Source organism: Toxorhynchites rutilus, chromosome 2 (assembly GCF_029784135.1).
Source record: "Toxorhynchites rutilus septentrionalis strain SRP chromosome 2, ASM2978413v1, whole genome shotgun sequence".
Lineage (NCBI taxonomy): Eukaryota > Metazoa > Arthropoda > Insecta > Diptera > Culicidae > Toxorhynchites > Toxorhynchites rutilus.
The window spans coordinates 82610966-82623982 of record NC_073745.1 but is presented as its reverse complement, the minus strand read 5'-3'; the positions used below and the strand labels follow the sequence as shown (position 1 = coordinate 82623982).

The 13017-nt window shown below is 39.7% G+C and overlaps 1 protein-coding gene across 2 annotated transcripts; it reads right to left on the bottom strand.

Annotated features, from left to right (window-relative positions):
• Positions 1-5304: 5304 nt before the first annotated feature.
• On the bottom strand, positions 5305-12827 carry LOC129769876 (uncharacterized). Of its 2 annotated transcripts, none has more exons than XM_055772383.1 (7): positions 12574-12827; positions 11692-12078; positions 11557-11632; positions 11318-11492; positions 6064-7927; positions 5855-6002; positions 5305-5785 (listed from the first exon to the last, which is right to left on the bottom strand). In XM_055772383.1, exons 2-7 carry the CDS (start codon positions 12055-12057, stop codon positions 5688-5690), a joined length of 2727 nt encoding a protein of 908 aa, XP_055628358.1. In that variant the 5' UTR covers positions 12058-12078; positions 12574-12827; the 3' UTR covers positions 5305-5687. The 2 variants fall into 2 exon arrangements, with proteins under 2 accessions (XP_055628358.1, XP_055628359.1); XM_055772384.1 differs by having other exon boundaries at positions 5855-5999.
• Between the last annotated feature and the right edge of the window lie 190 nt (positions 12828-13017).

Below are 13017 nucleotides of genomic sequence, written 5' to 3'. Positions count from 1 at the left end.
AACTTGAGACTGAAAAGGACAATCACAACGCTGACTTGTAGCACAGATTGTCGTCTTTAAATAGCCGTATAGTATGACCCGATGCGATAAGTACAACACAAGATATGTTTAAGTGTTGCCATATATTGACAATATACGACATTTCTTTTTCCCCAACCCAATACAAAGATTATTTTATTTGCATAAGTGATTTTGAGGTAAACGAAGCTGTTCCAATTATTTCCCGCTTATCCTTGTTAGAGAGCTTAGAGCTTCACACTAATGATGGAATACTGAAATTGGTCAACGCCTTCGAAATCGAGTTGAGATTACAACCAGCGTACGAATATGAGTTTGAGTCAATTTTCATACATTAGCACATACATTCGCCATTCTTAGAAAATTCAGAACCATTACTATGAAAACAGATAGCAAACCTTTTAACTCTCATATAACACTATGACTTTATCTAAATAGAATGTTCCGGAAGCTTGTTTTCGATTTTCAAAAGAAAGGAAAAGACATCTGCATGGTGGAGTTGAGTCACTGTATATACAGAGCATGTGTTGGGCACACATCGCTTGTTTACATTCGTAGTTTCTATGCAGCAGAAGCGGATTCATTATCAATCGATGTTCTTGTAGAAAATATAGTCGCGGTCTTTCTGCTAGCGCGAAATATTTCATAGAACTAACATGAACTTTGTGAAACAGCAGACAAGCTATTTCATAAACCAGAGTTTTTGTGAGACGCATATTACTTAATTTACTAGCACCTATTCTGCGAGGTTCATTGGGCGACTTTCCCACTAGATTTGAATCGAAAAATTGACAGGAAAGGATTATCATCATGTTCGGACCTAGATTAAAGTCACAAAGGCTCGAGCTCACGTTCGAATGCTTCCTTGTATTTTCCATAAATTAGCTAATTGATGGATTTTCTTATAAACATATTTCACTTCACCGCAGAGCATTCAGGTATCCGGAAATCTGGGGGTTGGTTGGTCTTTCTGGTTGAATGTGTCCTTAATTTCAACATAATCAACCGCTTTTTTAGCACAACTAACCACCGATTAAGGATATCTGCACACGAATGTTCATTATAGTCTACTTCTTTACGAGACCTACATTCCAGGGCAAAAAGCACAAAGCTTAAGGCCGGTTTAGAGTTCCCGTGAACGTGAACTTGAACAGGTGGTAGAATAGGACAATTATTTCACGGTGAACTACATTGCGAACAAACAACTCAAAAAATAGTGGTGAATAGAATGATTTTGTTCACGTTCACGTTCATATTAAAAGTTCAACAGTGAACGTGAAGTAAATAAACATCGATCTTCAATAAAGTAATTCGGATAAAATATACAGTTGTTCACGAATCAACCCAAACCAACGAAGTTTTTTAACCCGCGCAGAGATCCGATTGATTGAAATTGCATCCATATCAAAATTTTCATTGAAAACTTGAGAATTGCTAAAGATATCCTTTTACAGTTCACAGTAAAATAATTTTCAGAATGCCTTGGGACATTCGAACGTGAACATGAACGTGGAAATATTTTGACGTCTATATTCACCACTGTTTTCACGTTCACGTTCACCAAAGTCGGTGAACTATGGTGAGTTCATCAACATCTCGATTCCACGGTGGACATTCAGAACTGTTGTGAAATATTGAATTAATTCATTTTTATCAATATGAATTGTGTTTAAACAAGTTTTTCAACTAGAAAATTTTTCTTCCTATCGTTTCAAGATGTTTGTTTTCCTTGCGTTTTATATATGGAGTGATGAATTATTAACAAAAAAGTGTTTGTCCGCGTTCACGTTCACGGGAACTCTAAACCTACCTTTACATGAGAACATATTCACTTAATCCGGCTATACAATCGCAATGTGCAGTTTGCACTGTTCCTGTGCAACTTTTTGCATAATCAATCTACTTCCATTGATATGGATTAGGATTGGGCGATCTTTATAAAAAGATCGATCTTACCCTGGTATTATTAAGTTGGATAGTGTGTACAGTAGGTTACCTCTAATTCGACATACCGAGGCATACCTCAGCGTCGCATTAGAGGCGACTGTGGCCTGTAATTGGACATTCGCGATGAGTGGTACACACTCCTACTCTGTATTTCGATCGATTCGAAATATTTTGAATGACTTGATAAAATTCCATTCTGTATTCCGTTCGAGTTGTTTTTGCATTTCGTTCGATCTGTTTCTCTTCGAACATTAAATGGGTAAAACGTTCGAAATAGGAAAAGCGAAATTATAACTCGAACGAAATAACGGGTTCGAACGAATTGAAAATCCGTCGGAATACAGAATAGGGCTGACAGTGTCGACGTCGGATTGCGACTTTCATTCTGGGGCCATAATTTGGGACCCAAACTTGACGTTTACAAAAAAGGGCCAAATGAAGGCGAAAGTTTCCAATTATTCGTGTCGCATTACAGGTAGGATTACAATAATAAAATCTGTGTTTTGGCCAAAATCTTTTCATCTTAGTTTTTCATCAGAAAATCTGTATTGAAATCTGTATTAAATTTAGTTCAATTTTGAAGCGTAATCTCAGCTTTAGTATCAAGGATGGAAAACAAGGGAGCATGATGAGATTAACGATTAATCGCAAACTGCGTAGATCGTAATCTGTGCAAACTGCGACTAACTATTAATCCTCTCCCATCATAACCAAATGATTTTCTCTTGGTAACTCTGAGTTGACCAAAGCATTGCTAGACTGAAACTAGTCCGAATAATTGAGTTACTCTCCTTCCTCGTTCTGATTACAACTCCTAACAAGAATTTGCTCCATGGGAATGAGTATCTCTATGACGTACGCTTTACGATTCTCGCTCTCTCCACCGGGCGTTCAATTTTCCTCTCCGAGCGCGTTTACTTCGATGAAACTGTGTGAGGAAAAAATGCGCTACAGCAGATAGGACGACATGATGGTTAATGTTCCACAGAGGATTACTCAGATGGTGTTTAAATTCATCTGCAAGAGACTACAAACAATAACCCTCCTCAAATCGCTAATTTTATGAGTTAATGTAAATGCGTTATTGGCCAAGGCTATTACGATATCGAACACGTGGTCTTGCGAGATATATTTTTCCGCCAGCACAAATACAGAACATTCCTTTCGGGCCCAGTAAACTTGTGGCTAGAAAAGACCTTAATTACCTTGAATTAATCAAAAACATAAATTAGCGCAAATATGTCAACATGTGTTTTTTGTGTAAGCACGTAAATATTTACTCATAACATTTTAGGATTGTGGAACTCTACATAATTTGTATGCAGATAGACTATCCACAATTTGTGGGGGGAATACTCATACAACTCAAATTGGTAATGATTATCTGCTATCACAAAGCTGATAAATTTTTTGACGTTTTGTTTCACTACTGATTCATTCAAAAGCTTTATTTTAAATTGTTTTCTTATCCTGAGACTGGCTCACCATATTGCACTGCTGCTAAAACCGTAGGCTAACCTCAAGGATATTTTTTTATCCATTTTCGGGGAATAATTAATAGAGTGTCGTGTTATGAAACATCAGAACAATGGCAAAAACAACATCACGATCATAAGGTGTTGGTTCGGTTATTCCAGAAGACATTGGAATATATTCCATCTGATCATGTTTAGGAAGGTTAACGACCTTCAAAGGATAAATTTATCTTGGGAACATTAAATTGATGTTCATGACTTCCAGTCGGACGTTTATCCGCTCTGGTAATAATTGTGTGGTCCTCACAAAGCATATATTCCAATGCCGTTTGTTCACTTAAATTCTTCGCATACCGTTTGATGATTAGGTAGGATGTTGATAAGCATTTTCTGCTATAGTGATTGTTCCAATAGTATTTATTCGACAACATGGAGATTGATACCTGAAATTAACTAGATTCAACCAAACAAATCAGCGGACAAAGCAGGAGATGCAACAAGTTTGAAGGGATATGAAAAAAAACATTGGTCGTTTAATAAATCTACTGCCACATATGTCGGAAGTCCACGATATATGAATAACATATGTCCATACTAATTCATTACATTTATTTGCAACGAAAAACGTAACGACACAGAATTGAATTAATCAAATATGTGATTCGTTTTATCTACAAAATAAAAAAGGATCTTAAATTCCATTGAATTCGAAAAGTGTTTCGTGAAATCACTAATTGAATTATTATTAGAAAAAAATATTTGAAGAGAAATGTGAATGTTCAGAATTATTGGAATCTAAAAAACGATTTTGGGCGGGATGAGATTCGCCCAAATCTGCTGGTAATAAAATTAATCAAATGCATCCGTTTCCCGTCTGCTGTTTATCGGGCGGGAGACGACAGCAAAATAAAATCGACACGAGGCTGAGTCAGCCACTCACTGCGGACAGTGCAATAGAGAATTAAAAATCCCTCGACGAGTGTCGTAAGATTTCAGTTGATCGTCTCTTGTACACTTTCCGATCAAGAACTCATCATCCGCTCTATGGGATGGGATTAATCGTTTGTGGCTTGCACTCACGAGTAGCCTTGAGTAGTAGAAGTAATGCTTCGAGAGTGCATACAGTGGGGATTCCTCTTTCATATTGCTTTTTTGAGATCTTGGTAGCTCACCGTTCCAAGTATTCTCTCTGTGTACATACGAAGGATAAAAGAGCATCGCCTGCTGGGGGTGATTTAAAAACATCCGACTAGAGGGATATACTTATTTATTGATCGTTGAATGTGATTTTTTACCATCACTGTTTAGTATCATTGATTGACTTAGTTATTATTAATTTGACGTTGTTGATGGTGTCCAAAGGTCAAAGATAAGCAGAGTTATTTATTTATTGTAAAGCTAGCCGATGACGCAGACTTGTGCATCTTTTCGCTTTAGATTGAACAAGAGAAAGCATTACTACACACTACATATGAATGCCAAAATGTCTCCAATTCAGACTGATTCGAATGCTTTATAAATAAAATTGGTGAGTTGGGAAACAATATTACTGAGATCAAGCCATAACCAGTATTGGATCGTTATTTTGAAAAATCTTCAAATTTACAGATTCTTGGTTCCAAAATGTCTGAAAAATCTGTATAAATACAGATGATTCTGTACATATGGTAACCCTGATTACAGGCCTGTCCAATTAGAGGTAACTTACTGTATATAGATGAAAAGATCTTTAGATGGCGCCATATGACAATTAATCGTGAAGACTGGTCTAAAAATGTGGATTGATATTTGCGCTGAAAATGGTTAGGAACAGAACTGGGTATTCTCCGATATCTTCCATCTACTTCAATGATAGAATTTACAATTATTGGTGATTTCATTATATTTAAAATGTATGTTCTTACATTATTCTACATGAGCTCATAATGTTCGACGAAACAAAATCCGTTGTTGCCACGATGCAATAACAGGTCTAGGAAACATAATCTGTGAAGCCATGAATTTCTTAGAATTATATTAAACTCGAAACTACTAAAATTCTATTTGTACAATACTTAACACTAAAATTACCGTTGAATTGAACAATTCAATTCTGTAAATCAACACTCCGAAACGACTGATGCTTCAATGGTTAAATCTTTTTCTAACTCTATAGCTCAAGTATATATCCTAGTGACATATTATATGCCTCAAAATCGTTCTAGTACACACTCCGACACTAATAATATAGTCCAAAGAATTCAACACTTAGTTTACTAGATTCAATGATTGATATTGCTCCTCGTTCACTTCCGTCATCATGAAGCTACCGTCGGGAAGTAAGAGCACCACTCGTCGAGTACCACCTGGTAGAGAATAAAACAATGGCACATTAGTTGTAAGTTCAAACCCATGTCCGACATTGCATCACTTACCAGGAGAAGGTTGGTCCGCTTGTACTACTTCGGCAGTTATTTGTCCGTCCTGGGAATCCTCCGTTTGAATTGTTAGCTGTTGATTGGGGTCTGCATTTTCCTCGATCTTGTACTGAACCCCTTGTTCTTCTGTTAACTGCTGGCCCTGCTGACGAAAAACAGTGTTCGATAATGTGTTGGAACATGTGTTGAACCGTTTGAAAACTCACCTCTTGTGGAACACCAATTTGAGCAACTGCTTCGGAAACGGCTGCATCCAGTGTTAATACACCTCCGGCTCCGTCTTCGCCCTCACCATCCTGCGAGGCCACTAGCACACACTGCTGCTCTCCATCCGCCCCCTGGGCAATCAGGATAGTTTGACCCTCGGCGTTTTTCCCCGCTACCTGATAGAGCGTTCCATCCTCGCCAGCGACGATAATGGGGGAACCATCTTCATTGGTGAGAATTTGCTGCACTTGTGTGTCCTGTTCCTGCGACATATCCTGCTGCTCCTGCTGATGCTCTTGGATTTGTTGCTGTTGCTGAGGTTTTTTCCCCTTTGATTTATCCTCCTGAATCTCGGGACTTGGCACCGGAGTGGGTTCACCTTCGGCTTGACCCAGGACCTTCCCAGTGACAGGACAAAGGGTGAGAGCACGTGGGGGAGATGGAGGCGCCGGGGCAGCGATGTTAGATGGGAATGGATCGTTGAACCCATCGTCATCTTCTTCATCGTTGGCAGCAATGGATTTCTGTTCCGCCGATGTTTGAGCTGGAGAAACGACCCGTTTCACAACGTTGAGCCCTTGCTTCCGCAGGGCATTTATTTTTTGCTCCGAGGCCGTTGGCTTTAGATCAGAAGCGCGGTTCATTGGGGGTTTCGATTGCACTGCCGTCAGTTTTGAGGAGGGAGTATTTCGTTGGGGTACGGCGTTTGATACCTTCGGAATCGGAGCTCCGGTTGAGTTAGTGTTGCTGGTGACCTTTTGTAGGGGTTGTCGCTGTTGGGTCGGGGTTTGTGCATGTTGGATAGGTATGGTGGTCCGGACAACTTGTTTGACCAGCTGCTGTGTACCGCCTATATTTTTGCGTACAATTCGTGTGGTCGTTGTTGTAGTTGTTCCTGGTGGGGTAGTTTTGCTGACCGGAGCAGTTGACGGTTGGGGTGAAGTTGAATTTTGGTTCACTTTAAAAACACCCTGCTTCGGTACTTCACCACGGTTAACAATTTGAACCTTGGCCTCGCCGGCAACATTTTTCGCGCCTGTAAATCCTGGCTTCTTCACAACGCCACTCGCAGTTCCATCTTTTGGTGTTTTAAGGATCACCTCGGCAGCATTGCTATCATCCTTCTTGGAAGATCCGATTCCGTTAACCACTTTCCCCGGTGATTTAGCTCCCACCGGAACAACCTTAACGTTACCACTCTGTTGAGCCTTGACCAACGCTTGGTTCACAGCCCCGTTCTCAGTTTTAAGTTTCTTGATACCACTCGTCATTTCATCGCTTTCTTCCTCGGCATCGAAGTCACTGTCGGCATCCAACTTTCGCTTAACGCCTGTTTCCTCGTTGCCAGAGCTTCCCCCACTGGTGGTACCAACCCACTGTTTAACCTTATCCATGGCATTGACTTTCGAGTTCCTGATGGGCCTCCCGGTGACTGGAGAAAGTTGCGAAGCAGGGACCGTTACCGGTGCGCTTGACGGAATTGTAACAGTAGTTGGCGCCGGAGTGGCTGGTTTGGATACCGCCGAAGTGGAAGTTGTGCTCGGCGAAGCGCTAGCACTTGAAGATGCATTCGCTGCTTTGGCTTTCTCAGCTTGTTGCTGTTGAAGCGTTCTAGCAGCCGCGGCCGCTCTCTGCTCTTTTTGCTTCGCCAGCTGTGTCTCGAAGTACTCCAAAACGCTCTGGCAAGTTTGCAGGTGGATCAGTGGCTCCCAGGTGTTCTGATCGTGGGCGTATTTGGACCATTTCACTAAGTATTCGTGTTCCTTACGTCGAGGATTGAATCTTTTGGCCAGAATCTTTTCGACTTCCTCCTCGACAACTTCACCGCTTCCAGGAGTAGTACGCTTGGCAACGGAACGTTTTCTGCAAATAAACAATTTTTATTAGACACTAGCTGTCCCGGTAAACTTCGTCCCGCCCGAAATTTGGCTCCATTTGCTTGATTCCTTCTCGAGTTATGCAGAAATTTATGTTTCATTTGTGTGTCAGCCCCCTTTCCCTTAGAGAGGGGATAGGTATGTCAAACCACTATGGAAACATTTATTGCTCCCTGGAACCTTGATATGCCAAATTTGGTTCAATTTGCTTGATTAGTTCTCGAGTTATGCAAATCCCAACCACTCCCTCCTTTAGAGAGGGGGAGGAGTGTCGAACCACCATAGAAACATTTCGTGCCCTCTAACACCTTCACATGCCAACTTTGGTTTCGTTTCTTGATTGATTTTCGAGTTAAGCAGCACGCCCTCCTCATCCCTTACGGAGGAGGGAGGAGTGTTAAACCATCATAGAAACATTTATTGCCCCCTAAAACATCCATATACAAAATGTGGTTCCGTTTGCTTGATTAGTTCTTGAGTTAAGCAGCAATGTATGCTTCATTTGTATGGCAGGCCTCCCTTAGAGAGGGAGAGGAATTCTATTCATTTCGTGCCCCCTTTCACATGTCAAATTTGGCTCCATTTGTTTGATTAGTTCTTGAGTTACGCAACAATGTATGCTTCATTTATATGGCAGCCCCCCCTTTAGAGAGGAGGGAGGAGTATCTAATCACCATAGAAACGTTTCGTCCCCCCTTAAATCATAACCTGCCAAATTTAGCTTCATTTGCTTGATTAGTTTTCGAGTTATGCAGAAAATTGTGTTTCATTTGTATAGCAATAGCAGGCGGTGGAAAACCCCATAAGAAAATTGTTTTCTAAAACAACTTTATATTTTAATAGAAAAAGTCTCAGTAAAAATGTCGGAAATGTATAGACAAATGGTTGAATAAAGGTCGTGTTTCAAGTAATTTAATAATGATGTGAAAAATTTCATTCAAATTTTTTTTATCCCATTTATTTATTTATTAGGCTCATTAGCATTTTAACTGTAACAGAGCCGGGTTTCAATCGTGTACATGTACATATGTTTATGTTTCTATAAACTGTAAATTACACAGTAGTTAGTAGTAGCCATTTAGGCGTTAAGTTTTCTGTTCCATTACATTATGGTAAATTACACAGTAGTAGCTATTTCGGCGTAAGGGTATTCTTTCTGTTCTTCCATTGTTCAGCAGACCGGACAGCGGAGACAGTTGATATTGATCATTGTTGGGTTATTTATAGAACAGCAGCCCGATGTTTCTTGCAGAGCAGAGCAGTTGTATGGATCAGGGTGTCGACTTAAAATCCGGAAATAATTTCCCTGGTATTCCCTGATTTTCCAGTAATTTTTTTATTTTAATTAAAATCTCTAAATGTATTTTAGCTGTAGCTCCTAAAACATTTAGTTAGCTTAAACAATGAAATTTAAGAACGTCTGTCAATATTTTCCAATAAATAAATTGTTTGTGATTTTTAATTGAGTTTAACGACGACTGATAAATGTCGTAAAAGATTTAAAAAAATGGATATACTAATACAGTTCAAAGTTATTTTAAAGGAGTCTAGAATACTAGTACAGAATGAGACATTTTCATTTTGATTCGGATCAATTTCATGAAACTGTTACGATTTTAACAAAACGCTTTATCTCGTAATATTTCGGCTCCTTTTTGTACGTTTTGCAAAATTTTCCCCGTTTTACCTCCAGAGATTTCACTTCTGTTTCCCGTAGCCATTTTATTAACTTTGATTCATATGACGATAAAAAGAGCTCAACATCTTTATTGATGCTATCCTTCCAAAGTGAAGTATAGCACCATAAACTTGTCGCATAGCACAACCGTTTCCTCCCACATGTTTTCATAAAAACATTCGCTAATGGAAAAGGCCTCTCAACGTTGAGGTTTCTAATGAGAGACAGAAGACCATTTTGGGTAAAAACTTCCGTAATCAACGACCAAAATCCGTCAAATATCAAAAAAGCCAATAGTCAAAAGCTTCTCGAATCGTTTTCCCTCCATTTTCTATCGTAATCAATGATGGAAAGATGAATGATACATCAACGCAGTGCTTCGCATCTCAGACGAAATTTCAAGATTTCTCAGTCGTAAAATTTTGGCGATTTTTTTCAATCCTTTGATGAACCGTGTAAAATATCCTTCATTTTGAAAAACCAGTTGCAGCTCGCGTAATATGACCAATTCACGTTTATACCGTCCATCGACTCAAAAAGAAGTTTGTTAAAATATATAATTCCCATGCCTTCTTCAAAAGCTGCAAGTTCATTCCTGATGCTTGAGAATGTCCCAAGAACATACATACCTACAGAGAGTCAAACTAGTCAAATACAACTTCTTTGGTATCATTAACTTTCTAATTACTGCAATAATCAAAATTCTAATTGACGGAATTTCATTTTTTCCAGATTGGTGACGAACTTCCCTGATATTTCCTGATCTTCCCTGACATTGTTTGAATTCCCTGATATTCCCTGATTTTCAAGGATTTTCAAGATAGTCGACACCCTGTGGATGAATCGATCTAATTTCGACCGTGGATCGATCTCCATCGCTGATGATGTTTGGGTGGACGTAGTTATTATATAACAACACAAAGATGGTCAATTGAGGGTCCTGAGTATGAACTCACGACCGATCGCTTAGTAAGCGAACGCGTAACCAAGTGGCTACGAAGACCCCCTAATTTCATTCAAATGTTGACATTTTAAAACTGGCTTCGTGTCTTCTAATCTGATAGAGATTACACTTTCAAGTTTGGGACCCAAATTGAAAGACGACACTGACAACTGAGCTGAAGAGCTGTTCATAAAGCAGTTCTTTTAGATGAGCTGATTTACACGCCTCTAGCATATTGAAGTGACTACCCCCAAAATGAATTCGTTTCTCTCTCTCTCATGTATCATGTATGCATGTACCGATGCTTGAGTTCAACGAGGTTTGACATAAACTACAGGTGAGATAGATTTTTTTGTATCGTACACAAAAATCACTCACACATATAAAGTAGCGTGCAGTGTTGTATTCAGAAACTCTGACAAATTTGTGAATTTTGTTGATATAAGCGCGTTTACTGTGTGTTTTTTTCAAAAAATTCAACTCGGAGGCAAAGTGAACTAAAATGTTATTAAGAATGTCAACCATGTCTTTTCCAACAGTGCCGAGAAATTTGTGACACATTACTGTTTCCAGGCATCACTGGATCTCAGCTTTGGAGGGGTCTCGAACGATCATAAGAACATTCCCCGGTCAACATACAAATATTCACGTCGAACGGTACAGTGATTTCCAGGTTCATAAGGATCAGACAGACGGACAGAAATCCAATTTTATATCTATAGATTGAACAGAAACTAGATACAAAAGGTAGTTACCCGATTCCCTTGTTGACTGCGTTTGTCTCTTGCTTCTTGACTTGGGTAGAGAGCGGCGGCCGTTTTGTTTCTTCGGTCTTACCAACGGAAGCAGCTATGGGAGAATTTGATTTTATATCTGGTTTTCGGCCGGACGCAAAGCGGCTTTGTTGAGATGAATTGTTAATTGCTGCTTCTGGAAATGAATACGCGATTCAATGAATAGTTATCTTCACTATAGCTATCGTTTGTGAACATACTTTTATCATCGGGTCCACTTTCAATTATGGTCTTGGTGATTTTCACAGGCATTTCCTGCAAGTTACCTTGCCCCATCTGAAAAGATTCACAGTCATCAGTAAACTATATGAATTGAATAAAATTCTTCAATCTACCCTAGCAAACGATTGAATTGTTCTACCAGCCACGATCCAGGTCTCACGTACCGACTCCTCCAGCTTCACCCATGTTTGGTAAAGCTTCCAGGAATTCACATTGCCCATTTCCGCATCTTCTGCGTTCAGTTGAGCCGCCTTCCACAACAGAAATGCCCACACCTTAGCCTTGGTCTCACGGCAGTCCTTCAGGGTGGACTCTTTGCGACACTCTTGCTCCTTGTGCTCTTTGAACAGTTCGATAAAGTGAAACACGTTATGACATCGGCCACACACCAGCACATCGCTTTGAGTCATTTCTGCCTGCGCCTTGCGAATCAGATCCGGATGTTTGCCGATATCTGCCGGATCGATCTCTTTGCCCATGCTATTATGTCAGTGTCGCTCCTAGAGAATTGAAGAAAAACATTCATGTACATTAATATAAAAGATCACTAGTAACTATTAAATTGTGATCGAAAGCTGTTGAAACTGCTTTATCGATCCTTCGAATCGAAGATAATAGCGATGACATGAACCCGATTAATTATATACTCAAATTTACGTTTTGTCAAACGAATGAAGATTTTGTGCTCATTAATATCAATAGTCAAAAATTCAAGTGAAGAACATCTAATCTTCACATGTTGTTTTAAACAAATCCAGAACTTATTGAACAATTGTAATTTTATTTTTTATACTACGTCCCACAAGTATAGTTATGCTCATAAACTATTCCGGATTACGTCTTCTCTAGCTATACTTTATTCCCGCCAATCGGCAATTGATATGGAACAAGCTGATTGTTATCTTTCATTTGTTACCAGCTTCAACCGCCTCCACCCTCAACTGAATTTCGGCGCTTCCTAAAAAAGCGGAACATCGCGTCTAATTAAAACCTACCTTTCCAAACGTCGCTTCCACAGTTGATGTGTTGATTTCTACTTGAATGTTTCTCCGCACTCCGGGAAACCGTACTCGGACGCACTGTTCCACACCGTACACGGCTTGCCACCTATCTACGCTCACTTTTGCACAAAGTTTTCCCCAAATTTGCTACCATTTGCTACGGAATTCGAACGAAAATACACTTCGATGCCGAAGATGCACTAGTTTTGCTTTGGGTTTTGCTCGGTCGCTTGTTGGTGCGTTCGCTAATTTTGTACCGCATACAAGCGAGGTAAAATCATAGCCACCGCGGTAGGTGTAAGCGATGGCCGTGCCGTATGAGCCCCTGTGGTGTATCTTATTGATTTGAATTGACGGCTGCAGAATAGGTGTTGTACTAAAATATAAGTACACCCAGAAAAGAAGGTACCAAATCTTTGATAATGCAAACATTGGTAA

Excerpts from the sequence above, each read along its gene's own strand:
- LOC129769876 (XM_055772383.1), bottom strand. The coding sequence starts at position 12,057 with ATGGGCAAAGAGATCGATCCGGCAGATATCGGCAAACATCCGGATCTG. Across the intron at positions 11,493-11,556 it reads AAGTGGACCCGATGATAAAA|AAGCAGCAATTAACAATTCA; the intron begins GTATGTTCACAA and ends ATTCATTTCCAG. Across the intron at positions 7,928-11,317 it reads GCAGTCAACAAGGGAATCGG|AAAACGTTCCGTTGCCAAGC; the intron begins GTAACTACCTTT and ends GTTTATTTGCAG.